At 35.3% G+C, this 21,371-nt stretch overlaps 1 protein-coding gene across 1 annotated transcript in view; it reads right to left on the bottom strand.

Moving 5' to 3' along the window:
- Nucleotides 1-21,371, bottom strand: part of ZC3H6 (zinc finger CCCH-type containing 6) — a 41,866-nt gene that overhangs the window by 13,845 nt on the left and 6,650 nt on the right. Inside the window, exons 2-4 of the mRNA XM_062571649.1 lie at nt 7,363-7,543; nt 5,229-5,351; nt 3,438-3,693 (exon numbers count right to left, since the gene is read on the bottom strand). Coding sequence (XP_062427633.1) covers nt 3,438-3,693; nt 5,229-5,351; nt 7,363-7,543 — 560 coding nt within the window. The remainder of the gene's footprint in view (nt 1-3,437; nt 3,694-5,228; nt 5,352-7,362; nt 7,544-21,371) is intronic.

Below are 21,371 nucleotides of genomic sequence, written 5' to 3' on the forward strand. Positions count from 1 at the left end.
CAAGTAAAACTACACTAGCCAATTATAATTCTGTGCAACTGCCTGCTTTTTGAAAAGCTCTTCAAATCACTCACAGACTGGCAAACTGAATATATAATTCATTTTGTTTAAAACAGCTTCTTACAATTAGAAGTGCAGGTGTGATTTCTAATCAGCACACGTACTTGAAATATTTTCAGGTGGTAATTTTCTAATAATGCTACATTTCAACTCTTGAATTTTTCAAGAAGACAACATCATGCTATTACCTCTGCAATATCCAAGTCATTGAAAGAATCCACACTGAAATAATTTATGGTTTGTAAAATGTGATGGTTGTGCACCCCCTTCCTTCCCCAGGCAGTCTGCAGTTATCAGTACAGGTAAGCATATTTTACAAAAACAATTCTCAAATCTTGGTGGTTTTAGTGCTCCTGAAAAGGACTACATGTACTCCATCCTCCCTGCCGCAGGACATGAATGACAGAATTACAGCTGAACTGCACTATGCTATTAGGTCTACTGATGCCATAGTAAAATTCATTCATGAGAAATCCACTAGATCACTGAGCCGAACTTAGCAATATATTTCAAAATAATTTCCAAAATAGAAGCATTTATCTATTGTTGAGGGAAAAGAAATGGTTTACTGAAGGGGAAAAAAAAAGTCTGTGTTACTTTTTGCCCTTTCTTCCCTTCAGAATATATTCCCTTTCTTCTCTCCCCAGTATTTAACTGCAGATTTTCTTCCCAAATAGCAGAGACCTAGTTCTAACAAAGCAAGACATCCTTTATAGCCTCCCATCATAGATAATCAAGTTATATCATTCAAAAATGTAACATTTTCATCTTATACCTAATTTAGCTTTTACTTGCACTCCTATTAAGGATGCAAAAATATTCTGAATAGAAGTGGTTTAAGAACCATCTGTAAGTTTTCTTCAATTATTATCAAGCAAGAAAGATTTAAGAAGGAAAAGAAAAAGACATTTAAAAACAGTCAGATGCAAATCCTTAGCTGGAGTGTGAAAAGAAGAAACAGAAGGTATTGATGTAGCTGTAGTAGAAAATGTGCAAGCAGGAGTACAGGCTGAGAAAGCACGCAAAATCATCAATCTGCTTTCTACTCCTTTGGAGTCAAGCGGTACAGTGCTGTCATGCCAGGATGAAGAAGCTTAGCTTCTCTGTCTGAAATGCACTACGTGATTAATAAGTCATCTTAGTACAAGTGATCCTTTGGCTTCCTCGGGGGGGGGGGGGGGGGGGGAGAAAGGAAGAAAAGAAAGCCTGCCACTGCAGATACAGGTAACCTGTGGCAATTAACTAGCTGTAACTTGGTAATTAACTGAACAAATGCTTTTGGAATCCAGTAACAACACGAATTTGCCACAGTGAAGGAGAAGCTGTCGATCTTATTTCAAAATGGGAAGAACATGAGGTCATATGAACACCATGACTGCAGAGAAGACAAGGTAGAGGGTAGACTTTTCTTCTGTTTGGTACTGCTATGTTGTAATTAACGCAACCTTTCCTCAGACACTTTGTTAGCTGAACTTCCTTTCAGGCTTATCTATCCTTGTGTAACAGTGTCTATTTGGGGAATAGACATCTTTAATTCAGAGCACTAACTCAATTCTCCCAGGTAAGAAATGGAAAGGAAACCACCGTAATTACTGGGCAATCACCCTCACTCCTCCTCATCCATTTAGGAAGTGATCTCCTTTTTTGTTTTTGTTTCTTAATGAATGCTTTGTTACTAAAGACAACTGATTAAGATTCTTCTATTCTCTCAGGATCTCACTGAACTCTCTTGTAATCCCCTTGGGTGTCAGGTCTCATAGGGAGCATAACATTCTCTAAAGTAATCTTGGATTGCTTAGCACTTTTAGCAGTTACTCTCCTGAATTAGACCAACGTCAAAGGTTCTTGACTGACTGTTTTTGCTTTTCTGATGCTATTGCTGTCATTGCTCAAACACATGCACTTTTGAAACTGCTTGGTTTGCTGTGACCATAATGAGGCATTCTCTTCTCTCAATCATTATGTTTCTTCATATTTGCTCCTTAACTCACTTCTATTTAAAAAAATCCATCTTCTCTCATCCCAAACTAAAGACAAACAATAGGAAAGGTCACGAATCACGGAAAAAATTATCACCCTCCCATTTCTAGACAGAATGCATAATTTGGTTTTTCACTCAGAAATGTTGCACATCATCTTCAAATAAACTTTGCCACTTGCAGAACCAGAAATACTGATTTTGCTACAGTTTGGTCACTTTCTGAACACCTAATTAACCAGCACAATTGGCACCTAGGTATATATATCTGGTTTCATTATCACAAACTGCAAGGAAGCTGAGGAAGCTCTCAGGTTAGCTGAGAATCTAAGAAATATGGCAAAAGAGCTTTGAATACTGAAGTGTTTAATGGCAACTGTTTGGAAGCTTCATCAGTTCCAAGTGGGTAATTATCCAGCTATGAGCAAGTGAGCAGTCACGGTCTCAACTGAAAACACTGGAGTAGAGCATCTCCTTTCCCATCAACTTAAAAACAAGAAACCAGTTAGAGATTTCTGCTGCCACTGCATCTGCTACAGGTGTGTCACTCTGCCAGGACAAGGCTGATTCTATTGAAAACACCTTGACTTCATCTCACATGACTTGCAGACAGAGATCCTTGCAATTTTATCAGGAAGCACATGAAAAATCCCTTTTGGTTCATTTAAAAAGATTCTGCTACTCTTTTGTCATTTTTTTTTCCTGAGTCAAAACAGAACACAACAAATCACCATGGTAGTAAATGAAGAGAGCTTATCTTTTTCACATACAGCATGAGCAAGTCACTATAAAGCCCTATGATTTCTAACTCAAACAGTTATACACATAAGACTTGATTCTTTGGTAGGGTTTTCTTTTTTCAAACACATATTCATTAGTGAACACTTGACCTTCTTCTTCAATATATACATGTGAACATATGATTTTATTCCCTACTGATGAACAGCATATCACCTAGTGATGGGGGACTGCTGGCTCATGGCTCACCCCTGGTAGCTTTCTTCATTCAGTTATCAACACAAAGATCCCAAAATGATGCATGACAGAACTGCTACCATCTCCTATTACTGCAGCTGCTTACTGAAGTTGGATACATTGTGGGGAGAGACCCAAGGAAGAGGGAAAAGGAAAGGTGAAGTGTCTAGAAGCCAATTAAAGGCACAAGAGTTACACCGAAAAATATATTGTATTACAGATGAAATAAATACTGTCACCAGGCAAAAGTAAAAAAAAAAAAAAAAAAAAGAAAAAAAGAAAAAAAAATCACCACAGAGCATGCAAGTGCACTGAAATACTGCACATTGCATGCTGCAATCGTTTTTACACTTTTTTCCCCATCATTACAATTGTATGATCCCATTCTGACACACAACAGAGTTAACCAACCAAACTATCTTACCTTTTTGGATTCCCTTCATTCCTTGTTTTTTCACCGGTTCTTTAGGAAATGGAGGTCCTAAATCAGAGTTGGAAGTCTCTTTAGATTGCCTATACTGTTTCAGCTGATCGGCAAAATCTTCATCTTTTTCTTCCTCGTTATAATTACCGAAGTTTTCGTCACTATAATGACCATATTCATCATACTCCTTACTTTTTACACTTTTTTTATGTTGCATTTTCTGTGAAGTCATGTAATTTCCTGATAAGTGTCCATGCTGCATAAAAGGAATTGCATTATTCAGAAGCAACTCAATATTTCAAACATCATCCCTCCCAAACTGCCAGTTATTTTTATGCAGTTTCATTGTCATGCTGTCTCCTGGATCTGCAGAAACAACTATCACAATTATACAGGGAAAATCAGTTATTCAGTAAAAATTAATATTTTTGTTTTGAATGGATCAAAATAGGAGAAAAGATCAGAAAGAAAAGAATCAGCATTTATACTCCGCCAAACTTTTCATAGGTTGACAAAGCATTTTAGTGCATGCAAAGTTATATACCCTAAGCACTATCTCATTACAGTTCTGAAATTTTTTTAAAAACAAGTAGGTATAGTAGTACTATACAAGTATAGTAGGTACTATAGCATGAGTAAAAAAATAAAATGTATTGCTTAGAGCATGTTCAGATCACAGAAAAATATTATGTATTCGATGCCTCAGAAATGTGCCTACAACACACACATAAGACATCAAACAGAGATATTTTCATAGTTAGAAAAATACACTAATTTAACTATGTCATATTAGGTGACACAAAATGCAAACACCTTTAAAATGCTTGACTTTCATACTTATTTCTGAAACTCTATACTGATACTACATGTTGGCAAGATTCTGTTATGCTTGTTTTGCAAGAATTTGAGAAATTACTTGGCATCTCTCAAGAAGCAAGGCAGATTAACCTGTGGAATCTTTGCAGTACATGTTGTTCAACAGTTTGAACAGTAACCATCAAAGTTAGTAGAATTAAAACAAGAATCAAATGTTTACATTAATAATGGAGTTATTACTTAGTAACAGCAGGCATAATTAAAATTTAACTTCTTATAAATATATGAATAGTTAATAGGAACTATGACTAAAGTACTTTTTATTTATTTATTTTTTTTAACTTCATGAGAATCACAGACATGGACAATGAAATCTGTTTCATCTCTCCAAGTTAGAATGAAATACTTGTTATAGCCATTGCTAAGCCAGCACTGTCATTTCTCCAGTTTCCGCAAACAGAATCTTCACTTCCTAATAGATTAGGCTGGCTTAAAGATTTTTGGAATGGCTTCTATCTTCACACTTTGTAATACCTCTAGGTACTCCCTCTTGCCTCTAGTCACCCTATTTCAACTTTAGAGAACAGCATTCAATTTTGCCCAGTGGTCTCATGAAGGCTACCTAGCAGCATGAACTGAGAAAAGCTGGAACAATTTCAGCTATTAGAAGGCAGAATCAACTCTAGATTTTCAAAGGTGGCCTTCTGAAAGCTGTTTCCTCTTAGTACAGCCTAAATCTAGTATAGGCAATAATAAAAACAGCTCAACTACTATCCAGTAAAATACAGCACCTCACTGACATTCATACCATGTTTGGAAATTTGCTCAAAGGAGATGAGAACTGTATGCATTTTCTGAAATCTGTGAGAATAGGCACAATGATCAAGGCAGCCTTCAAAAAGAGCATTATCTAGATTAACGTTTTTTAAATTGCAAATAAAGAAAGATCTGAGAAATCTGTTTTAAAAGTATTACCTGAGTGAATGAAGAATCATAATCTCTGTATGAACTACTACTCTTTTTATGTGGTCTTTCTGTACGCTCAATATCAGAGTCATGGCTGTAGTCTGAACTGTCATCACTGGAAGGGGAGTTATGCTGAAAAAAAGAAGAAAATCTCTGTCTCAAATGCTGTTAAACAATGCACTATATAACTGGTCTACTGTATATGAAATTAAAGGAAGCATTAGCCTACATTAGCCTACTATTTTCTTAACTCCCACAGACCTCTAAGGGAAGTCAAAGAAAGTGCACTCTTTGATTCTGATCAAAGATGTGATCCAATGAGGCTTTTTCAATGTAAACATTGAGGGTTATCGCCACATGTATTTTCTCTGGGTTGTAACAGCTTCCTACGGGTCCCTCTGAGAACCACTGCTTTGCAACATAGCAATGATACTGCTGAAAGGCTAACAGATCTGGGAGATGGCTAGAAACTTGCGTATGACCATGGATCAGATCATTTTCTGCTGGGCAGGGGAAGGTCTATACCTTATTTAGACTATTAAGGAAATCACTTGTTGTTACAAGCAGCCTCCCAAAAGACATCTAGACCTCCAAAAGACAAAGACTTCTGGAAATACCAGGTTTTCAGTCCCCTACAATTCCTTTGCTGCTACTTGCTCTTCTGACAGCTCCTTGATATTATCCATACACAGTATGCACCACTACTTCAGGCTATAGGTACACTTATTTCTTCAAAACACTCATTTTCAGTTATTACGACATATTGTTGTAATTTTCTCAATGAACAATTAAAAAAAGGTCTTTGAACAATTTAAGTAAACTAAACTGGAACAGGGTTTTATATAACAGCAACAAATAGCAAAGCGTATATATCTTATATTTTCTAATATTTTGGAACATATTGTTCCAAAAACAAAAAAAAACTTGCATCTCTAAAAACAAATATATGTAAATTCATGGAGTTAATTTATTCAATTAAAGAAGCAGTTTTATAAATATAAATGCAGCGGACCACTTGTATTGGAATATATGACTGTGTTACTGTTGATGAGACAACACCAAGAGTGCCATTTAGTCCAACTCTTTTTCTAAAAATATTTCAAAACTATCTTCTCATATTAAGCCTTTCTCCCTGAGTCCCTGTTACTTTTTCTTGCATTACAATCATATTAGTGTTCTATTGAGATAAACTGTTTTGCAAAAAATTAGAGAGAAAACCAATTTCAAAAAACAAATTCTAATTCTTTGCCTCCCCACTCAAAACTGTACCAGAATAGTATAGTTCCATGATTTTTAGAAGATGACAATTAAGTTTAATTTTCTTGGTAAAAATTTTGTGAATCTCTTGCATTTTTTAAACTCATTTAAAACATAATTATACGCATTATCTTAATGACATGTTTCCTGAAGAGATCACTTAGCTGATATGAATTCTTTTCTCTCAATGAATTAGATAATTAGCAACACAAATGAACACATGAAATTTACATTATGCTTCCTATTCTAAAATTTTTTCACTCTTAATGGTTGAGCTATCATTACTGTTTTTAGTGACCAGTGCGATTAAGTTACACTGCTGTTTAAGGTTTAAAGAATTTAAAAAGTGGTTTAACATCTTGGCCTTTTATGTCAGAACTGCCACAGAGACTGACAATGGCAGAGTGAAATGCTCATAAACGTCAGTATTTTGTAAACTGTTTTTAAAAGAAACATTGAAGATAACAGGCATGCAATAAAGATGCATATCATATAATACAGTTAAACTTAAATGTGACTTTTTCTTTTAAATACAGATGAAAATGAAGTTATGAAAATGCTTCTAAACAAAACTAACAAGTTTCTAAACTATCATTTATAAGATGCTACACCTGGATGACTCAATAATTTACCATCTATTACCGTATGCAAGTTGTCACTGAAATGAGTGAATATGCACTTTCACATTAAAAGTCTATTTAGCCAAGTACTTTAATACCAAAATGCCTTGAGAAGATAGGACTATCAAAAATAGCACTCAGTGTCCAAAGATTGCATAAGTAGGGCTAAAATAATTTTTTAGGCTTCTTGTCTGATTTCCTAGATAAGTAAAATAAACCTGGAATTCAAATAAGCATCTCTAATATTTTGTTTTACATTTCCTAACCTTATGCTTATCCCGTCTTCTCCTTTTTGACTTTTTCTTTTCTTTTTCTTTTTTGCGTTTCTTCCGTGATTTTCTATGTCCTTTGTCATTTTTCTGTTTATCTTCACCTTTTGTACCATGTTCTTTAACATCTTCAAATCCTGCATCATCTATTTCACCATCTTCTAGCTCTCCATCTTCTCTGTAGGAGGAAAAATAAAAAGTACGTAACATCATCCATCTCATCCATCCAACAGCATAGTAAACCAAAAACACTGCATATTTCTTTCCTCAAGTTAAATTTTAAAAAATTGTGTAGACATTTTAACACATGTAACACCCCCCAAACTACTAGAATTTCAGATTTTCTTTCAAAAAGCAGAATGAAAGTCATTAAATGGCCCTAAATTGTATTGCACTATCAAAAAAAGCTTTAAAACTATGTTTTGGGGGATTTTGCTTGGTGGTTTTTACTTCTAGGAACTAAGGCCATGTCTTCTTACAGTCTTCCCTAATCTGATTACAAACACAGCTTTAATATTTAGGAGAGCTGCCCTTAAATGTATTTCACACTGAAGAGCTGGTTTAACCACTTCTAGAAATACTTAATGCTTTCACTTACTCAAGAAACACACAATTTGGTTTATTCTAAAAAAAATGGAGTCACACTTCAACAGAATCAAGGAATAACCAATGCTACTACATGCCTTTATGTTGTTGTATTTGCAGAATAGATACAGTGAAAATTAAGGCAAGTAAAGCTATCTGCAAACTGAACACTTACGAGTAGAATAATGAAAAGTAGCTGGGCACCGGGGGGGGGGGAACACCACATAGTACTATGAACACATTTTCATCTATGCACCGGATCCTGGAAGTATGCAGCAGTAGTAACTGCAAAACTCTTTTTTACATAAGCAAGAAAAAGGGATTGCTTCAGAAATAAGCCTTACAGCATTCTCCTACCTAAAATCACCAGATCTGAAAAGAGGTTGGATTTAACAGTTGTAGGTAAAGCAGGATGAACAGCAACTAATATCTTCCCCTTTACTGTTTTATCTGTAATATAGTATCTATCTTTTGGCTGCATTAACTTTATCCTTGTTCTGTTTAAGTTAAACAGGGACCCTTACAGTGATCTAACAAACCCAGGCTTTATGGGCAACCTCTGCTACTGCTTGGTATTTCCAGTTAATATATTTTAATGCACCCTTGCTTTGCCATGAAAATACACACAACTGATATGTTAATAATGTAACTAACACATAATATGTAATTGTGCTTATTGGAAATCTGAAATTGAGCTGGAAGGGAAAAAATATATGAAATCTAAGGGATAATGAACAATGTCAGTTGATTCTGTAAAAATGAAAAAATTATTAGCAGTAGTTGACAGCAAAGGACTATTAGCATTTCCACTTCATTTGCTGGACTCTCAAAACTTACGGAGGACAGACATTTGACGATGCTATTCTATCTGAAGCTGCCCAGGTTTTCTTAAAATTCACTACACTGAATTTTGGGGAGGGCTGTTTCATACATCACAAAGTGGAAATATTTCATCAATAAATACTGCAATTAGAGCAATGTGCCTATGAACATAACTTCTGAATATAAATGTTAACTGGCTCAAAAGGCTTTAAAAGTTGGAGTGACATGAAAGGATAATTCAAAAAATATATATTAATAAAAATAATATTCAAAAATGCAAACATAATTCAAAAAATATATATTAATACAAATATAACACTTATAAGAGCTTGTAGAGTAAATAACAGAAACGTCTGTGCTCATTTCCACCAGTACAGAAAAAAGCTTCCAGGATTATATGAACCTCTGAATAACATTCTGTCTACCAAACAATAATAACCCTTAAAATATTTTGCCATGAAAGTAGCACTTCCAACAAAACACCAGGTGTCTTATTTCTAATGTCTGTTTCAGCGTTCCACCGCACCAATTTCTCGTGAAGCAACAACTCCTATTCTGCTATTTGGTATTTGCTGGGTTTTGGTTGTTGAAGAATGCACAACTTTCAAATTTACACAGACAGCTATATAACTATTTTTACACTATGTTTCATCACTTCAGGAATTCAGCCTTTGTGGGCACCACAGAACCTTGCAGAAATTCAGTCCTGCACTTTTACATGGAGAGTGCTAGAAAATGCAATTAGTCCTATAGAGACTGAAACCACTACTGTACAGAAGTACCAGATTCACCAGATACTTAACAGAAAAACTGCCAGACTGGGGCAACATGGAGGTAAGGCCATACATAGTAGAAAACTCTATGAAAGCTTAAAGTATGAAATTGAAGGTTTCTTTCTGAATCACTGAAAACTGGTAAAAGTCAGAATCCTCATTTATTAATAAACAAACGTCAAAAATCTTGGAAAGGATACCACCAGCAGCATCATCCACGAGACAACGCTAAACAGCAAAAAAAACCACTTAAAGCTGTGAAAATAATAGATGAAAATAAATTAAAGCTTTTAAAACTTGTATTTCTCACTGTGGAGGATTACTTGGTGGTCCTAAAGCTATTTTCAAGTTGCATATACTATTTTTTTTCTGCTCTTGGGTCCCTCCTTCTCCCCACCACCAATACATACAGTATTGTCACTGCTTTATGTTCTGATTCTAGAGTACTGTTTCTCATTCTTCAAACAAAATGACTGTAAAAACTTACTTTGACTTTTATACAAACAATAAAGGATATTTATTACCAACCAAATTACTTACAAAATGCTGAGCTACCAAGGAAACCCCCAAATTAATGGAAATTGTTTGGGAAACAATGTTTTTCATAATGCAAACATCTGTTGGTCTGGACGCTATTTGACGAAAATGACACAAAGTAAAATATTTGCTTTAGGAGAAATAAAATGTAAAGCAAAATAATCTTCCCTTTGACGGAAAAATATTGAAATTATAGTATTTCTTGCGTAAGACCAGTCTGAAAGACACAAGTCTTAACCAGCAAGCATCAGGGTTGTACACAACACCAGGACAGCAACTCTCAACAGTGTCTGTGAATAAAGTTTTAGTTCAGTTTTTGCACAGCTGACAACTCCATTGATTTCCTTGCAGAACACATTCCAATGCCCCCCAAGAACAGGGAAGGAGTGGGAGACAGGGAAAACAAGTGAACTCAAAGATTCATATTGAATATTGAATTATTTTTGGCATGCTTTTACATATTTCAAACTGAGAAAGTGGTATTAGAAGCTTTCAAAACCTTTCATAATTTCTTTATTGCAATGAGTACTAACTAACTTGCTGCCATAAACAAACAGTGAGCACGAATTACTGGATTAAAAAAAAATCATGAAGTATATTTCCACATGGGGGTCCTTCTTGTATAACAGTCATGAAAAAAAAATACAAGAAATCTTAAATTAACAACTTTGTAAACAGAGGACTGAAGATTTCATACTAAGGCTTAATGTTTAGTAAAGACCAGTTAATCATCTGTAACCAACTCTGAAAGTTCAGACAGATAAACAGTTACCTAAGGTTTCAGAATGTCATTTCTAGGGAAAAAAAAAAAAAAGTATTTTAATGCAAAATTAATTCAATGCAAAAAAGCCAAAGCTGTTGATATTTACACTCTCAGAGAGGGGAGAAGCAACAAATTACTAGAAGACACTAAAGGCTGGTAAGCTTATGAAAGCTGTACCTTAGTAAGTCTTGTGGCATTCACATAATTAAAGGTAATCAGCCTTCTCAAAAGAGAGAGAACTTAAATAAGTCAGTATCTGAATACACTTGTCACCAAAAAGAGATGATGTTCACTTTATGTGCCTATGACTGCTGTTGTTAATACAGGCACAGGTCTTGTTGCTCTTGCTCGCACGCGTATCTAGATGAAAACAAAAAAACGATTTGGCATACAAACCAAAAGACGACTGAACGGAACCCCTATTTCACTTGCAGTCTGCCTGGGGTAAGTGGCTAACAGGATCTACCAATGGCCACATCTGCTTTTCCTTTTTTCTGCTGTGCTTCTGCAGCTTCTGAATGGAAGGAATCTGAGGGATTCATAGGTAAAGATTTAAACAAGACATTTCTGTTCAGCACTTGTTCCTGGTGTGAAATAATACAGCAGTATTAATGGAATGAAGAAGGGATCTAAAGATATTCTTGGTAGCATTGGAATAATATTAGTTTAAGATAACTTTATACCTACTATTAAAAGAGTGGTACTTTTATATATTTATATATATATATACACATACATACATATATATATATACAAAAAACATACAGGCACATCACTAAAAAAGAATTGTTTAACTTTGGACTAGCTGAAACCAGAGCAGGAGTATTCCTTACATTGATCCTGAATATAACAGAAATTCTTCCAAAGATGATCCACATTTTTTTAAAAAAAAAAAACTCTGAATTGTTGATGGCTCAGTTTTCAGCAACAGCTATTTCACATAACATGATGTAAATCCTATATATTTTCATTTGACCTTCATCAATCTGGATAATATTAAAACACAAATAATAGGACTCCATTAGGAGAAACATAGTAAGAACAAAAACTTTTCCTTGAATTGAAATTAAATCAATGATAATAAAAGCAGATGGGAAAACAAACAGAAGAAATTTACTGAAATAATAGCATGAAATCCTATTTTGAGTCAGGCATCAAACACTTTTTATTTTGAATCCTCCTTCAACTAGAGATATTGGTTGAACTGGCAGATGATCTATTTTTACAAAAAAAAAATTCAGGTAAAGATCTGCAAATGACTTCACAAATCTGACTTCTGTGTCACAACATCAGAGAAATACTTGTGTTAAATGTTACTAGCTATTTGGTAGCTGCGATAATTACACCAGACATACGTTTTGCAGAGTGTTTAAAATCTATTCTACTTTCTTTAACAGACCAGCTCAGTTCTCTCTATGGATTTCCTTACAGTGCAACTGACATTTTTGGTTGCTGAAGCTAAAGTAGCAGCTTAGGCTTTCCTCCATCCTAATGTCAGAAAGCTAATTCTTTTGAAGCTAACAAGAAGATATTTCAGATGAGCTTCTTAAGGCTCAACTTGTTGTTTTCTTACAAGGACATTTTAGCTCTGACTAAAAAGCTTCACAGGAAAAGCAGGTGACTTGGACTGAAGTTATTTCAGGGCATTTTTTCTGAAAATTATTTGCAATGACGGAGACAAAAATTATGTTTCCATTACAGTAATTTTATCTGTGCCCAAAACACCATGAAGAGCAATCTATACTCTCACAGAATATGATTTTTTAAGCAACATTATGGAATATTTAAATTTGCAACAACTGTGAAACAAAAACACAAACAAAATTTTTGAAAAGCTCAACAACATGAGTATTTTTGCCAGACATTCTGAACACCTGATCCTTCTGGTCAGCACTCAAACCTTTTGAAATATGTGAATCAACACCGAAGAGAAGGCACTTGGCTTGAGAGGACAGAGCAGGTGTACTGCTGAAGCTCAACTATATTGCTCGAATTACAGTTTTCATTTGTTTATCTTTTGTAAGATTGTAGATTAAAAATAGAGTAAAGACACACACTGTGATACAGCAACAAAAAGATTTCCCTCTCTTTTGAGCAGAAATATCAAAGACCTGTCCTTTAGAAATGAAATTGGCTTCTGGTTTTTCAGTCCGATTTGGACTTTAACCACTTTCCAGTTCCTGATGCAACATCACAGAAACCTGAAGTGCTTAACAGATTGCAAGAGAAAGATGGCAACAATCCTCCAGGAAAAGAGCCAGAAAGAAAGCTGACTGAAATTCTCAAGGTGTATCATAACAATAAGACTTAAAAGGTTTACAGGGCTAGGAAAAATATCTCCAATTCTCACAACTATTTGCCAATGAACTTCTCTAGGACAACCTTGACAGATGAAGGAATTGCATCGTTGGCCAACATGAACATGGAAATTGATGGAGGTTGGAAGACATAGAAAAGAATTTCTACCTATGCTGCACTGCAGAGTGCAGCAAAGAATCTGTCAGAATCTGTGTCACATCTGGGCACTTATCCTTCAAAGGAAGACAAAATTTTCCATCTGCAGTGCCCCACTCATACCAGGATAAACCATGCCACTTCCTGCATTCTGCTTTGTGGAGAATTGCTAGCTCACTAAATGATGGTGAGGCTTAGTTTGCTCTGGTGCACATGGAGAGAAAGCTGGAAAGACAGAAATGCAGGCTTACCTTTTCCTGAGAATTCCAGCTATTTGGTCTGTCTGTTGGCACAGGCAGGCTGGCGGTATGGGTTAGACCGCTCTGCTGCATTGTTCAGGAAAGCCAGTTTAAGGTGTGCTAAAAAAGGCAGGCTGGGATAGGTCCCTGTGACACATTCTGAGCAATGGGAACCGGAAGGAATGAAGATTCAGCATACAGGATCTTCACGCTGCTCTAAAAGGAAGATCAACAGGTTCCGATTACTGAAAACATATAATCTGGAGGGCCAGTCATCTCCGAGAAAAAAAATTCTCAATCAAAATGTGTTGTTGAGAGCAAAGAATCTAGGATTGCTCTCAGATGGAGATAGAAAAAAAAAAGCAAGGTTGGAACACAGTGCTTCATTTGTCCAGCAGCTGCACTCAGGAAGGGATGAACAGGGATGAACTGGAAGCCTGCATTATCTTAGACTGTGAAGAAATAGGAAGGTCTAATCCACACCTAGCGTCCAGATCAGTGAATGCACGTGCATGAAAAAACCCTTATGCTGGTAATACAAAGGTATTACACAATAGACAAAATGGAAGAACATCTTCCCCATAGACAACAGATTGAGGAAGTGAGGAACTAAGGCTACGATACTTTGCTAAGGTTTATCAAATGAAAATAACATGCAGGCGATATTTTTCTCCAACCACAAGCTCTACTGGCAAATGCCTGTTAAATTAAGATGCCACTAAACAATGATTAGTGCCTTTAGTGTTTCTGAACAAGACATGACTATACTGATCTTTAATATTAAATGTAAGCCTATTCTATACTGAACTGACTTTGTAGTATAAGGTTTTAAGCTTTTCATTAACAAGAAGCAAACTATAATTTTTGTGAACTTGTATGTTGTTTTTGCTCTTTTTATCTCATGTTTTACTGATATGGACTGAAAATTATTTAAAAAAGAAGTAAGGCTGCAGAATTTGATCTTTCAAGGGCTTGAACCTGCATCATGTTCACATAATTTTCTGAACTATAGCAAAAATCCGCAGTTTAAGATAATAATTAACTCTTGAGGATACTGTTCCACACAGATTATTTTATCGAACTGAGAAAACTCCAAGATTCTAACCAATGTTAATACTGGATAATCAAATAAATACAACAAAGAAAATTATCACAGAACGCATTAACCTCATGTAACAAGCAATTAAGTTTGAGAACATTACCATCACAGCTGAAGTTTTATGAGGTTAATTTCTGCCCATAGTTTTGTCAGGTTTTGTTAATATTTTCAGGCATTTGTAAATGAGCCAGAATATGTTTTTCCTCTCGGGCAAAATATCTGACTCTCCCTTGCCTCTTGAAGCATATTACAGCAATAGAAATTTAAAACACTAAAATGATCAGACTCCGAATCTTTCATGTTCAAAGAGGCTTCTATCCAATCTCCTGCTCAAGGCAAGGCCAACTTAAAAATTCAATCCAATTTCAAAGCTTCATCAGGTTGTACTGGGTGAAGCCTAATCAAATTTTGACCGTCTCAAAGGATGGAGATTTCACAGTCTCTTTGGGCAACTTGTTTAAATATCTGAACACCTCTTGGGTTACAAAAAAGGGAATTTCCAGTGCTGCAACTGTTATCTGCTGTGTCTTCTCCTTTCACTGTGCACCTGTGAGAAGATGTGAGAAGAGCCTTGCTCCGTCTCTTCTATAGCTGCCTCTGAGGTAAAAGGTAGCAAGAATTCCTCCCCATTTTGTCACCTCCAGACCAAGTAAACCTCTCTCCCTCTTGTACATCATGCATTCCATCCCTTTACCAATCTAGGTGGCCCTCCACTGGACTCAATCCTGTAAGTCAGTATTTTTCTTGTACTGATGAGCCCAAAATTGGACACAGTATTCCAGATGAAGTCTCACTAGGACCAAACTGAAGGAAATACATAATATAATACTATGTGAGGTTGGTGTCATCACCACAAGGGCAAACTGCTGACTTCTGCTAAAACAGATAAATGCTTGTGTTCTCTTTATATGCTATAACATGCTTATAGGAGAGAACAAAGTAAACTGAATTTATAATCATCACTTATTATATTCCCTAGCTAGCAAACTTTAAAAGTTTTATTAAAGGAATTGGTGGTAAAGTATCTGACGATCCCAGTTCAAGTCAGTTTACAGATGCAGCTGCATCCGTAAGTTATTTTGTGATCTGTCTGCCTTAAATTTTAAATTCATGTAATGACCATGCAGAATCTTAACCTCTTTTTTTCCCAAAATATTAAGAATAAGATTAATTGTATCACAAGGCATGAAGTCGTACAGATACTTATCCATGAATACTGCAAATCTATGCCCATATTCCATTAGAGGAAAATAAGGTTCAGGAAAATAATTTTAAAATCTTATGAACCAGTCTTATCTTAAGCATGGATCTGAATAACAAATTAACACAGCATCTGGGCAAATTATCCCTAATTTTGTAACTCTTAAATATCAGAAGAGTAGAAGGAAGAAGAATCATAAGACAGTATAGCTTATTCTGGTTTAGAAGAGAAAGTTTTAACTTCTGTAAAGCAGAGAATCTTAAGACTATTGAAGCCCTTATGCACACAACAGTTCTTAAACTAGTGCAGGGGGCAGGATAAGGTTTAGGTACTAGGTCATAAGCAGTAATTAGGCTACATTAAACTGCTTTGCAATTTGCCCTCCTCAGTCCTGTATTATTGAGAACGTATTACCTACTACGATTATGAATTCTGTCCGCTTCAAGGGACTGTAAATGAGTAGGAAGAGGGAAGAACTCAACAGGAAGCTAAAGACCCGAGATACCATAGTAAAAAAAAAACGGTTGTTGAGATAGAAACAATCCAGCTTTGTTTTTTTTTTTCAAAACAGGAGTAAATGGATATGCCTGAGAAAAGAACGAGGGAAAATAAATTATTGTTATATTTAGTCACTTCAGATCTCCTGGAACTTCTTAGAACTAAATACTCTTTAACAACAATAATACAAAAATCAAGATACGTTTGTGGATCACTAGCAAGCCAAAAAGTGTGAGAAAAAAAAAAAAAACTCCAAAACAGAACACTCAGATTAATACAAAGGCCTTGGAGAAAAAATAAAAACGTTTAAACAGTTTCAACTGACTGCTGCCTCAACCTTAGTTCTCAACTATGGATGGAATTCTATATAATAACTACAGCATCTGCAACACTACACCTCTTTTCTATCATCTCCTTGCAACCCCCTGTTACCACATAACACAAGATATGTGCAGCCAAAACCAACAAGGATGTTTTGCTATAGTCTATGACAAAGAAAGGTACTCCAAGAACAGTTCTAACCAATGCATAAGTACAGCAAGGCTTCTAATAGTGGAAAAAAGATATTCCCAGAACACAGGAGAAAATAATCTGACCTGCAGGGCATTTTTTTATCTTGTTATGCATAACAGAAGGTAGCACTCAATTCTTGTAAAAGTCACTGGAACGTGATGATCTTACTAAAATATCAATAAAACTGTGGGAAAAAAAGGTCAAGATAACACTGAAGAGAGCTCACTGAACACTCTTAATGTCAGAAATGTTAAAAATCAAATATGACATATTGCATTAAGGGGGGGGGAAATGACATTCAAAAATACTTTAAATCATCCTCCTGAATTCTTGATTTAATGCGAGTCATTTGGTCTCAAAAAAGATACTGCAGAAAAAGTTTTACTGTCACACTCCTTAAAGACAGAAACCCAGAAAAAACCAACTACAAGTCTAGTGAGGTTCTGAGAACAAAAAGCTTTAAGATTTGAGCTCTTAGGGTCTTTTCTTTTTCCATATACAACTCCGAATTCGAAAGTGCTAGAATAAGCCAACTGTACTTCCCTTCCACCTTCAATTCAAAAACCCATATGATTTCAAAACATTACATTTAATATCAGGCTAATTTATGAGATTCTGCTCTAAAAAAGTAATAGTTAAATTACTGCAACTATTTTTCATGACATGAAATGAACAGAAGTAAGATTTGTGTATAAAAATTCATGACAAGAAACACACGGGAAATCCTAAAGTTATTTGATGGAATAGATCAAGAAGGCTTCAGTGTTTATTTTAGGCCAGTTATTTAAATACAAGGCTACAGAGTGACTGCGACATTACTGTACCCATCTGTTAGTGCTGATACTCTTGTCTGTTGCAAAGGATAACTGGACTGATGGCCATATACCTATCTTCTGCATTCCTGTACCAATTTGAAATTTCTTTAATGATTTTCCATTACATTTCTCTCCTTTTCTGAGCCTGTCCTTCGGTTTTAATGGTTTGCATTTATTTCGTAGTATATGTCTGTACTTTTTATGGTTCCCTCTCTATCCCCAGCCCAGTTTAGGAGGACTGTATGTTTGGAATTTCTCAGTAGTTTTATTTTGCTAAATTAGGTGGGGTTTGCACCTAACTAGCTTCTGAGAGCAAAGAATCTTTACTGTTAAGTTACCTTTACATTCTACATACTCCTGCAATTAGTTGCATCTGCTGTAATAAATTTATACCCGCACAGACAAGAGATGGATCAAAAAAATTTCTCTGCCTCCACTGCTATCCTCCTCTCCTACTCTACAGGAGCTCTGAAGCCTGGCTTTCCATTCTGTACTAAACACTGAATTTGACAGAAAATGGAATGTACAAAGCTTTCAACTGAGAATTTTTACTATAAAATAAACCTGAACATCTTGCATTTATTTACTTATGAGTATTAATTAGCTCAAGAAGCTGGCATCTCCTAAGTAGAATGTTACTCAAACAATAGAAAAAGATCACTCATCCAGTCTGAAGAATATCAGACCACCACCTTCAAAATATCAGAAAGACAATGTTTCAGAAATATTCTTTTTTTTCTATAAAAATAGATAAATATCTTTACATTTTTTGAATTCTTAGAATAAGCTATGTAAAATCCTGGTGTGTGTAACTTTGTTATCTAACAAGACAAATTTTCAACATATGCAAATCATCAAAACTGTATGACCTCATATTGTATCTTAAATATTAAAAAAATAGAAACCCCAACATCCTAACAACAAAAGCCATGCAGAAGCTGTTCAACATACCAGAAAGAGTAGAGGTACAGCATTATTGTCATTTCTTATATTTAAAAAATTGCAATGCTAACAAAAAAGGTAGGAAAAATTGGTTAGCTGCTATTTCTCAAGATTAGCTACACTGCAAATGTAAACAGAACAAAACACTGTTTTTGCTTATGGCACTAAAACCGGAAACATTTTGAAAAGAAAATTCTTCTTCTGTAGTGCAAATATAAAACAATAGATGGCTGTGGAGTCAAAGTCAGCTTTAGAACAAATATCAGAAATAAGTAACAAAAAAATGCCTGCTATCCAAAAAAGTCAAGTACACTGATAGCTTCAGAATACATTTTCATGTGATTTTTTAAAGGTGCTTATTGAGACCTGTTCATGCACATTTCTTTCACTAAACAGTCTTATACTTAATAAAAGATGAAGAATCTTCAAAATATCCATCCCAGGCATGCAATAAATAATCTCTTCAAACACTGCAGTGTCCATTATCTCCAGGATTCCCTGACAAATTCTGAAGTACATCATCTACTATATATATATATATATATATATATATAAGGTATTTGTCACATCTTTCCAGGAGATTTTTCTGACTAATAAAGTATGCATAATAAAATCAGAATGTAAATTTTAATGAAACACTTGTAACTATTAGAAAAAAAAAGCTTTCATTTTTTGACAAAACAAGCAAAACTCACTCTGTCAAGGATTTCTGCAGAACTGAAATCTGCTCTTTACTCTTTTAAATATAAGGTATTTATCAGTTCTCTGTGGAATTGCTAACATATAATTACACTTCTGGGATGCATCCAGGACTCAAGTGACTTTCCAGGTAAAATGAGCCTGCAGAATCCCAGTAATATTATCCTTTGGATTACGTGGCAAAGGTAGGATTATGGAAGTTCCTGGAATTTTCCAAGCACTGAACTTCAAAAATGTCAAACAGATGACTGGGTAAATTTGACCTGAAAAGAAAATGGTCAAAAATGTATCATTTCTGGCAAATATCAGAATTCTCCCTCAAAGAAAGTTTGAGGGGAGTAATACGTTCAATTTTATGGACTTTTTTCCCCTATTTAAAATCCATACTGGAGTTGTCAACTAGAAAGTGAGTATAGAACATTTAAAAGTTCACTTCCTAAATTTACTCCACAGATTTGGCTATAGTACGCAGCTTTGGAAAGGGTTTTCAGTGACCCAAATCAAGATCTTCTCCTTTTCCACTATGAGTAATAATAATAATAAAAAAAACCAACAAACAGATGTGGTCTGGAAACAACATAGCTAATAGATGATTTTCTAGGAAATGGGTCTGAATGTTACGTTGTTTTCCCTTTGGCAGATATCTACACTCACAACATCGATTTAGTAAGAGATGATCTGAACTTCAGTTTTGCAAAGTACAGTGCTTGCTTACACAATATTCTGGCCTTGCTTACTACATTAGTAACTTTCTACTATTGCTGGAAATGTCTGACACACAAAAACAAAGTTTTCTTGATCTAGAACAGCAATGAACAATTGCTTTGCCCACTTTCTATAGATCCATTTCACACTCAACCACCTTACCACACAAAACAACACACCACAAAGCTTTCTTTACTGAAATAATGACAAAACACTGGGGGAGAGCAGTTTATGATGTGGTTCTTAGACAATGCATACCTCAGGAGTGAAAAAGATAGCCTCTGTGTTGAAGGAACAAACATCAGCAAATTTTTACTTTCTACCAATGCATTATTTTCTTCTCTTCCCGAGTAAAACTATATTATCTTAAAAGGTAACATAAATTATCCTCATTTTGACAAGGGATCTGATCTTCAGAGTAAAAAAAAAAGATATCACTTCAGAAGGAACAGATTTGAAATTTTAGAGCAATACTAGTTTAAATAGACATACTAAAGACATGCTCTGCTATATGACCACAAAAATCTTCTAACTGGTTAAGACATAAAAATCTGACATAAAAGGTTAAAATTAACTGCAAACTAAGAGGTAAGGTTCTATACTCTTTATTTCTTCACAACACACAGTAAGATCAACAGACATAATGAAACAGAAGCCATTCCCTGGCCTATTATGCTCTAGACCTGCAATACAAACTTCTGGCATATAAAACAGTAAAAAGAGGTTACTCATCTGTAACCAGAGATCTCAGCTATCAATATTAAACCCTTTCCATTGTGGTGGTGTTCAGCTCTTTTTCTCTTCTCTGCCAATTCTCTCTCAGCTCTGTATATGCCTGGCCAATAATCTTGCAACATTAAGATGCAATGGAAAAAGAAAGTATGGGTCGGACATGCCAATGTGTAGAGGTTATTCTGAAGAACTCTGGTTACAGGTGAGTAACTTTCATTTCTCTTTTGAAGGCTAGTGCACGTTCCCACTCTGGGGTGCCTAACACGCATAACTAATCCCCTCATGTAGTCTGATGAAGACACCTTGGCTAGATATACATCACAGTACTGCTTCACCACATTTCGCACCTAATCTAGAACATTTTGATATAGTACAAATTGGCCCTCATGTGGCAGCCCTACAGCCCAGAGCAGGCCACATAAGCAGTTTTCACTCCAGCCTAGGGCATTCTAAATCCTTGTGGAAGAAAAATGAAAGTGCATTCACTAAAAATTTGCTTCAAGTTACCTGAAAGGTACTTGGATACTATGGCTTGACCTACTGGCATTTCTTCATAAAGGATAAAGAGCCCAGAAGAACTTTAATGTTTAAAACAAGCTGTCAAATAGTACTATTATTTCCTGATAACC

The sequence above is a fragment of the Rhea pennata genome, chromosome 3 (genome assembly GCF_028389875.1).
Source record: "Rhea pennata isolate bPtePen1 chromosome 3, bPtePen1.pri, whole genome shotgun sequence".
In the NCBI taxonomy this organism is placed as follows: domain Eukaryota; kingdom Metazoa; phylum Chordata; class Aves; order Rheiformes; family Rheidae; genus Rhea; species Rhea pennata.